Source organism: Perissodus microlepis, chromosome 6 (assembly GCF_051167445.1).
Source record: "Perissodus microlepis isolate ML-2025 ecotype Zambia chromosome 6, ASM5116744v1, whole genome shotgun sequence".
In the NCBI taxonomy this organism is placed as follows: Eukaryota; Metazoa; Chordata; class Actinopteri; order Cichliformes; family Cichlidae; genus Perissodus; species Perissodus microlepis.
The window spans coordinates 11,112,366-11,121,025 of record NC_140466.1 but is presented as its reverse complement, the minus strand read 5'-3'; the positions used below and the strand labels follow the sequence as shown (position 1 = coordinate 11,121,025).

General features: G+C 40.0%; 2 protein-coding genes across 2 annotated transcripts; both read left to right on the top strand.

Moving 5' to 3' along the window:
- Positions 1–36: 36 nt before the first annotated feature.
- On the top strand, positions 37–4,040 carry LOC146385161 (nucleoredoxin-like protein 1). Its single transcript, XM_084930751.1, has 3 exons — positions 37–2,848; positions 2,954–3,043; positions 3,168–4,040. The coding sequence occupies exons 1-3, from the start codon at positions 2,379–2,381 to the stop codon at positions 3,541–3,543; spliced, it is 936 nt and encodes a 311-aa protein (XP_084786877.1). The 5' UTR covers positions 37–2,378; the 3' UTR covers positions 3,544–4,040.
- Positions 4,041–5,834: 1,794 nt separating this feature from the next.
- Positions 5,835–8,643, top strand: nxnl1 (nucleoredoxin like 1). The gene is made up of 4 exons (XM_084930752.1): positions 5,835–6,037; positions 6,324–6,571; positions 6,815–6,904; positions 7,006–8,643. The coding sequence occupies exons 2-4, from the start codon at positions 6,336–6,338 to the stop codon at positions 7,361–7,363; spliced, it is 684 nt and encodes a 227-aa protein (XP_084786878.1). The 5' UTR covers positions 5,835–6,037; positions 6,324–6,335; the 3' UTR covers positions 7,364–8,643.
- The last annotated feature ends 17 nt before the right edge of the window (positions 8,644–8,660 follow it).

The window sequence follows — 8,660 nt, the reverse complement described above, 5'->3', positions numbered from 1 at the left end:
GTTGTGTGCATTTGGTCACATATCCAAAGCATGTATTATTCAAAGGAGCGTATGCATGTGTGCGTGTTTTTGTGCATTCATGTGCAGTGACGCATGTCTGTGTGACTCAGACTAATCCTATTAGGGCTCTCTCCCTCTCTCTCTATATTTACCTCAACCCTCTCCCTGAGATTAACCCGGGTACTTTCTGCAAGTGCCTCTGCAGCTCGCTAAGCACTTTCCTACAGCACAGCTTGGAGTTCACCGGAACCAGGCTCAAAACTATTCAGTCTCTCAGTTAATTCTGCACCCTGCCTGTTAAATCAGCCTTAAAAACAGGATACAAAAGAATCAGTATTATGCTTTGATGGCTTGTTGGGTGATATCAGACTCAAGCCAGCAAATTAAGCTGCGAAGGGAAGATTGAAACAAGCCCATCCTACCTTTGCAATCCAATTTGTCTTCTTTTTCCATCCCTCCTTTACTTGCTCCCTTCTTGTCTTTAAGTAATAAGATTTCTAGTGTTTAGCTGGTGTTTTAGGGCACACTCACATACACACACATCCTATGCCCCTCAATTACAGCACTGCCACACCTCCAGCTATCTGTAATCTCCCTTAGAGGACCACAGAGTGCAGGGTGAACAAATTACAGAGAAAGGGGTGAAGACACAGTGAAAGGTGCCACTAAAATAACAAGCTTCACAGGATTTAAAGGAAGAGGGGAAAAAGGCATATGAAATAATATAATGTCTTGAAAGACAGAAAATCTGGATTCCCTCTATGTCTTTTTTTTGTGAGAGCCGAGGAGTTTCAAGGTGAGGTAAATTACTTGTGTATATTTAGCTGCCACTGCACGTACAAAGATTGATGGCCTATTAAATTAGCTTCTAACAAGACACGGCAGTCTTGCTAGTGTATATCAGGAGCTATTGATCAGCTTCGAAAAGTGAAGCAGATTATTGTGAAATAACTTTTCCAAATGTAAGATTTAAGTTTTGACCTTTCTAAGCCTTACAGTAAATCCTCTTTTTTTTTCCAGGTAAGGTCCAGTGCTGCTCAATTTCAGATGTATTTCTCCTACATTAGCCTCGGACGTTTCAGTGCAGAATGGTAGTCTCAAATAGATCTGGCACAGCTCAAAGCCACAGAGCCAAATCTAATTTGTGAGGTTATCGCTGTCAATTCACAGCCAGCAGCGACTTCTGCAACAGAAATACAGGCTGGGCAAGACAGATAAAGCATATTTCTTAGCTTTTTGGCCTGAACTGTATTTCTATATCTGAAATTTATCTCTTATGGGTCTTTTTTTTGTTTGTTCTGAACCATAAGTTGGCTCTTGGAAAACACCATTTCATAAAAGCTTTATTCATACTGACTAACTCGTTCTAGCTGGGCTGTTGTATTGTCAGTTTGTCAAATTACCGTGTTTCAATGGGACAACAGGAAGTTTCCTTTTTCAAAAATTTTTTATAAATCTTAAAATTTGCTCCTTTAAAAGGAACTAGCATTTATCAAACAATTACTCCCAATTTAGGGACCTGGCCTGCTGGTTCGTAATGGTGGCATCTTAATAACTGGCCAAACTGAAATAATTTTTGACAAAATAATTGGAACTGCTGCTTTCCTTCCGCTAAATCGTCACGATTAAGAACAAAATGTGGTATCGGTCCCTCTGGATCAATTTTTTATACAACAGTGTGGGGTAATCATTCATTATTTTCATGTAAATTACCATTTGCTATTCGGTCACAGTAGGATGCAATAGTGACTCAGCTCATGCTTTGTTTGAAATTCCCCCCCTCCAAAAAAAAAAAATCAAAAAACTTTTTATGTAAACAAAAGTAATTTGTTCAGGATAGATGTAACCACTGTCTACAGATTGCACCTCTAAAACACCAAAGCAGTGACATTTTGAAAAATGGTTCTAGCAATTTTTAAGCTTTAAAGGCCCTGAAGCAGATGTTCTTAATTATTCTTTGATGCTGATGGAATCCAACATGAGCACAAATAATCTGTCAAACTTGTTTTGACTGTTTTTTGTTTTGCGTGGGCAGTAGCAATGCTCCGGATTCACCTGTAAGTGCACCCAAAATGTCACAGACACTCCAAACTTGATTCTTGCTTATTTTGTCGTGCATATTTGTTGAAATTCACAAGACACTAAAATATTTCAGATTTAACATCCTGAGACCTCAACTCTTGTTTTGGATGGATTTTCAATTTCTCGTAGCTATTTGGGATCAGTCGGACCTGACAGGTCTAAAAACGAAACATTACCTATGAAAAGTGTGTCCTCAAGTGTGGACAATGGGTTCATTTTACTGCACAAAACAGTGACGTCTACAAAGTATAAAACACTTTATTGAGCAGAGTGAAGTACTGAAAACCTGAAATTCAATGCCCTGTGACTACACAGGGTCTCAGGGGTTTCACACTAATGTCAGCCTCAATCACAGTTTGCAAAATGAAACATTTATGGATGCAACAGATAGAAGAAAAAGTCATTATTTCAGGAATGTGCTGTACAAGCCACCACACATGCATATTGTTGAACATATGTACATAAAACTTCATCTAACCATCCTTGTTTCCACAGAGGGCCTTTATCCTTTTACATTCCTGTCTTTCATCATGGTTGACCTTTTCCTAAACCGAGTTCTCATCGAGAACAACTGGGACCAAGACGAACTCAATACTGAGCGTGAGATCATGGGGATTCTCGAAAATCGCATCGTCATGCTGTTCTTTGCATCTGCTGAATGTGAAAAGTGCCTGGAGTTTGTGCCTGTTCTGAACGACTTCTTTAAGAGACTGAAAGATCCAGCGTACATCGAATACCCGAAACTGCTCGCACTCATCTACATCAGGTTCCCACATCTTTTTTTAATCTATATATCTGTCTTATACATATGCAGTTACATAAATATATCTATTTGATCAGTTTTGAGATTTCCAGATTTCTCTCTCTCTAGTTTGGACCAATCAGAGGAGAAACAGGAAAAATTCCTCAAAGAGCTGCACAAAAAGGTTCTGTTTCTGGCCTTTGAGGACCCGTACAGGAAGTGAGTGTTTAAATATATGTGCATATATTTAAGCTGTTTGTCAGTGCACCAAGTCTGGAGGACCACATCACTCTTTGTACAAAATTAGAGTATATTTTCATGCCAGTCTATTTCTGTTTTTCAGGGAACTGCAGACCATGTTTAAAGTGAAGGATGTACCAACAATAGTGGTCCTGCGTCCCGACGGCTCTGTCCTCTCTCCAAACGCTGTGCGGGACATCTGTCGTTTCGGCTGTGACTGTTTCCAAAACTGGCAGGAATCGGCCGAGCTTGTTGAAAGGAGCTTCATGCTCAACGAGGAGTTTGACAACCTTAACTTGCGCAGTGCCACTGACCCTGTGAGGAGGCTCAAGTACAAGACAGAGGACGACAAACGCAAAAAGAGATGGTGGAAGTTATGGGGGAAGGGAAAAGATGGAAATGAAGAGGAAGAGGAGAAAGATGGAGCATGGGATACCAAGAGAAATGAGGGAGATAACAATACCTGGAGGATAAGATGAGGAAAACATATATCATATAATATATTCTGTATGTTATCACTCAGACATTTAGGAGAAATATTTTTCTTTTAGAAAGAAATTTTTATCTGCTGTTCCAGAAAATTTATCAGAAATGTTATCAAGATTAACTGCTATAATTCATAATCAGGAATTTATGATTATGAATTTATGTAGAGCTTGCATGTTCTCTCTGTGTTTGGGTGGTCTGGCTTTCTCCCACACTCCAAAGACATGAGTGGGTTTAGGTTAATTTGTGAATCTAAATTCCCTGTGAGTGTGAATGGTTGCCTGTCTCTATGCGTTAGCTGTGCAATAAATTGCTGACCTGTCCAGGGTGTACCCTGTTATAGCTGGGACTGGCTACAGCCCCCTCATGACCCTGAATTTGGATACCAGTGAGAAGATGGATGGATGTATGGATAATAACCGGCAACTGTTTTTTCAACAACCATCAGTCTTTGTTTTTGAGTTAAAGTTTATTTTACCAGTTTTTCTTGGTGTGCCATATATATATATATATATATATATATATATATATAGATAGATAGATAGATAGATAGATAGATTTTTTCATACTGTGTGCACTAATCGTTTTACAAACCAGCACAATCTGGCTCTCTGAGGTGTTTTTTCTCAAGCCAAAGACTCTAATGCAGTTGTTGTCTTGCACAGTTTTGCACTCTGGCTTCCAGCTTCTCTTTCTAATCCAGTTAGAACCAGCTTGGGATCTTCTTTGTAGGGTTAGGTTGGTGCACGCCATTGTAGGGAACAATACAGTTTTGTTTTGTTTTTTTGTTAATTTCCTGAGTGGAATAGCCTTCATTTCCTAGAACAAGAATAATCTGTTGCGCTTCCAAAGAGTTTCTTTTTATTAACCATTTTGAGACTCACTTTAATGTTGCATAAGATGAAAACAAATTTCCTTTTCTTAAAAAACCCCCAAAACAAGCAGAGAGCAGATGTAGGCTATAAAGCAGACTGTTTGAAACTAACATCTACTATTACTGCTCATCTGTTGTTGTGGATACCTACTGTATATGTTGATGGTGTTTTTTCTTTTCTATTATTATTTATTTATTTATTTATTTATCTATTATTATTTTGTTGATATTGTTCAGTTGGTGATATTCACTACCACAAGAGATGCCACTGTTTTTATTCAGAAAACACAAACATGTACAAACCAATCCTGACTAAATATGTGAGTATCGATCCCCAGGATTCCAATCTAAAGCTCTACAAATCAATACCTTCTTATTGACTTAGGATCAAATTACTGTGTATAGCAAGAGAGGACTCACGTGTATACTGGCTACTCCAGCTGTGCAACTCTACAGACTTGTTTCTTTCTGCTTTTCTTCCCTCTTCTTTACCCTTTCTACTGACAATATAATTCTTCTGGCAAAGTAATTCAAGACATATCAGCTCCATTTCCAGCAGCATCAGGCAGCTGTTTTCTGAGCAAATAATCCGTGGACTGTACGTGTGCTGCTCAGCATGATAAAGAAACAAGACGAGAAACTAGCTGGTGAAAAAAGTCCAGCTTTCTGCAGCTAACAGTCAAGATATTTTCTCACTGGGGAGGGGAGACAAAAGTAAATGCTAAAAACAGGTAACAGGCTTAAATTAATCAGATACAGAGACTGATATCTGCTGGATATGTAAACAGGCAACTATTTTCAACCACACTGTTTTTTTGAATAATATTTGGGCAAAAAACCCCTAAAAATATACATGTAATTGCATTTTTTGGCTACATTTAGGTGCTGGCGCCTGCTTGTTTTGTAACTGAAATTAATGTCTTGTCAGTGTGTTATTTACTTTCATAACACTGTTATTTGTCTTTACTATTCTTTATTAACTACGTCTCCTCAGAGTTTGCACTTTGTTATTGCATAGTTAAATGTGAATTGTATGCTCTCCAAAATCATTAAATTCTCTATTCTTTTAATATAAACAGTGCCTGTATCACTGCTGTGCTTTCATGGCCATATTGTAGTGTTCCCAGTAGAGCAAATCAAACTATCACTACGCACATATTCCCTGCGGTTCTGTTATTCCATTAGTTACTGAATATTAAAGGTCTCACAGTGGCTCACTTCATTAAGGTTCTTTTTCTTCTTTTAAGCATGTCTCTCATTCTGTAATTTCTTCGCTCTTTATTCAGACAGACTTGATTGTTCAGTCACTGCTTTCACATACACACACCATCAGTGCGAGCACTTCATGTTCCTTGTCCCTCTGTCACCTTGTCTTTCAATCCCTCCCTCCCAGACATATGAGGGGAGGTGGAGAGCAGGGACACAAAAGAAGAGGTAGTGAGCAGCTACTGCCACCAAGGTGAAGGCGAATGAGTGAATGCGATACGAACTGGCAGACTGGGAAGTGATTCTAGTGTGATAAAGGAAGAGGTGAAAAGAAATATAAGGCTAGATTTTGAAGGCTATTTTCTTTTTGGATTTGCTGCCTCAAGGAGAGATAATATTTGTTAGAGGTAAGCAACTGTGAGGATTATCCGATTTAACAGCAAGCGAGATTATATATGATTACTGTAATCGATTTGGGAGAGTAGAAACATACAGTGAAACACAAGGCAAAGCCATTAAAATCACCCAGATAAATATTTCCAAATGTCAAGACTTTTTACTGCTATTGTGAAGCCTTTAATATTCTAATGTGTGTTATGCTACATGGTTTGAGCTATCATGATTAGCGGTGATGTGCCTACTCTTTCTTGATTAATCCAAAGCATATTAATAGCTTTGCTTCTCCCTTTGTAGCACCCCTTCATCATGGTGGACTTATTCATTGACCGGGTCCTGTTAAAGAACAACAAGGACCAAGATGAGCTGGACACAGAGCGTGAGATCATCATGCGCCTGCAGAACCGAATCCTGATGCTCTTCTTTGCTTCTGCTACGTGTGAAACCTGCAGGCAGTTTGCGCCCACGCTCTCTGACTTCTACAAACAGTTGACAGATGAGTTCTATGTGGATCGTGCTGCTCAGCTGGTTCTCCTGTACATTAGGTAAAACACACAGAGGCACACATATAGGTGTTTATTAGAACTGTAGAGTCTAACACTGGAATAGATTTTCTCCTCTGTTACTTTATTAAACTAACCTTGTCTCTAGCTCGAATGTAAAATTAAACTGCATGCACGTATGTGCACTTGCGTAATGCATGTATGAATTTCCTTTAAGAAATAAGAACCGCAAGAAAAATTACATTGGAGTAATTTTTACTGGAGTTTTTCCCTTTCACTCTCTAGTTTGGACCAGTCAGAGGAAGAGCAAGAAGGTTTCCTCAAAGAGCTCCCCAAAAGGTGCCTGTTCCTGGCCTATGAGGACCCCTACAGGAGGTGTGTGAGATTAGCCAGTTAGAAGTGTGTATAACCTGCTAGTGGGTGATGGTAATGTAAATCCGTTAGCTCTATGCTAGTGTGTGTGTGTGTTTCCGCAGGGAGCTGGAGGCTATGTTTAACGTGGAGGAGGTGCCCACAGTGTTGGTGCTGCGTCCCGACTGCTCCATCCTCATCCCTAACGCCGTGGATGAGATACTCCGCCTTGGAACAGACTGCTACCACAACTGGCAGGAGGCAGCAGAGCTCATTGACAGGAACTTCATGAACAAAGAGGACTTTGAGGAGAAGTCCATGCGCAGCTTCAGCGACCCTGTGAGAAGACTGAAGTATAAGGTGGAAGATGAAAAGAAGAAAAAGAAGAAGAAAAAGCGAAAGGGGTGGGGTGGAGGTGGAGATGAAGGTGTGGAGGCGGATGGAGGAGCGGGCGAGAAGGAAGGAGGGGGATCACCATGGTGATGGAGACGAAGAACGGGAGAAAAACACTGCTGATTTGCCTAAAACTTGCTGCTGTCCTTCACAGCAAAAAATATCGCAGCTATTTCAGTAGAAATGTGAAGCTGACCTTATTGTGACTGGCTTTGCTTCGGTGGTACAAAGATCGTGGTCCTACAACAGCTCCAGTGTACAGTATGTGGGCAGCAAACAACAAAAAGAAATATAACACTATCTGCAGGAACACTGACAGCTGCTTTGATTTGGCTGTATTTGATGTCTCTGAATGCTGCCAAGTATACAGTCGAGACAAGGTTTGGTCTGAGCCAAGTCTTGCCATTACGGCTTGTTTTATTACACACTGGAGATGATTATAACCATTTCTCCATTCTCAACAACACAGCTCTGTAATGCACTTTTTTTAAAATGATAATTTGTGCGTCCAATCAAAACACACCATGCATAATCTGAAATCAATGAATTATTCAGCGCCATTAAAATAATTTTGTTAGTGACTGTTTTGCTTTGAGTGTTTGTGAAGTCTAGCTGCACTTTACAGACTACACAAGCAGCAATCAGAGCTATTCAACAGGAGTCAAGTGAAATCATGGAGAAACTGGCTTTACTACACTATCATTGAGCTACTTTGTCTGTAAATCATCTTCTCACATAATGAAGACCACATCCAGGCTTTGCACGCTTCCTTGCGCATGCAGGCTAATCTGATGAAGCTTTCAAGTGATCAGGCAAGATCTTCCTTTGCAACAGTTCCTTCTCTTTGTGACATTTTCTTCCTTCCTCTATATCCTCTAAGTGACCCATGCCTTAACTACATGCTGCCAGTACTTCTAAACTACAAGTACAAAAAGCTAAGGCAGAATGACAGTAATCACAGTAATCACAGCAGCAGCACTGGGGTTGAAATGCATCTCAGAGACAGAGAAGGAAGCCAGAGTATCATCAGGTGTCATCAGGTTTGATTGCTATGGATTGATGTGCTTTAGAAAAGGCAGAGACATGATGATTTATAACAAAGCTCTAACATTACAGCCAGATTGACAAATAGGTCATATTTTCTAGCAGTGCTGCACAAATGTCTGTGCACTGTGCAGCACAGGGTAGCTAACAAACAGCTCATCTCCCCTTTCACCATGATGTGGTCACAGAACTGTAAATGCTAAACTTACATCGGAGCTGGTCGGACCTGTAAAAGGAGACAGATGCCTGAATAAACACAAGCCGCTGTGTGTTTCATATTCCGTTGCTTTTGCCTACACAGCAGCTTTGCTCACTCAGACAAACCTTGACAATATAGCCGAAG

Coding starts and splice junctions, on each gene's coding strand:
- LOC146385161 (XM_084930751.1), top strand. CDS start 2,379: ATGCCCTGTGACTACACAGGGTCTCAGGGGTTTCACACTAATGTCAGC. Junction 2,849..2,953: donor CTCGCACTCATCTACATCAG/GTTCCCACATCT, acceptor CTCTCTCTCTAG/TTTGGACCAATCAGAGGAGA. Junction 3,044..3,167: donor TTTGAGGACCCGTACAGGAA/GTGAGTGTTTAA, acceptor TCTGTTTTTCAG/GGAACTGCAGACCATGTTTA.
- nxnl1 (XM_084930752.1), top strand. CDS start 6,336: ATGGTGGACTTATTCATTGACCGGGTCCTGTTAAAGAACAACAAGGAC. Junction 6,572..6,814: donor CTGGTTCTCCTGTACATTAG/GTAAAACACACA, acceptor TTCACTCTCTAG/TTTGGACCAGTCAGAGGAAG. Junction 6,905..7,005: donor TATGAGGACCCCTACAGGAG/GTGTGTGAGATT, acceptor GTGTTTCCGCAG/GGAGCTGGAGGCTATGTTTA.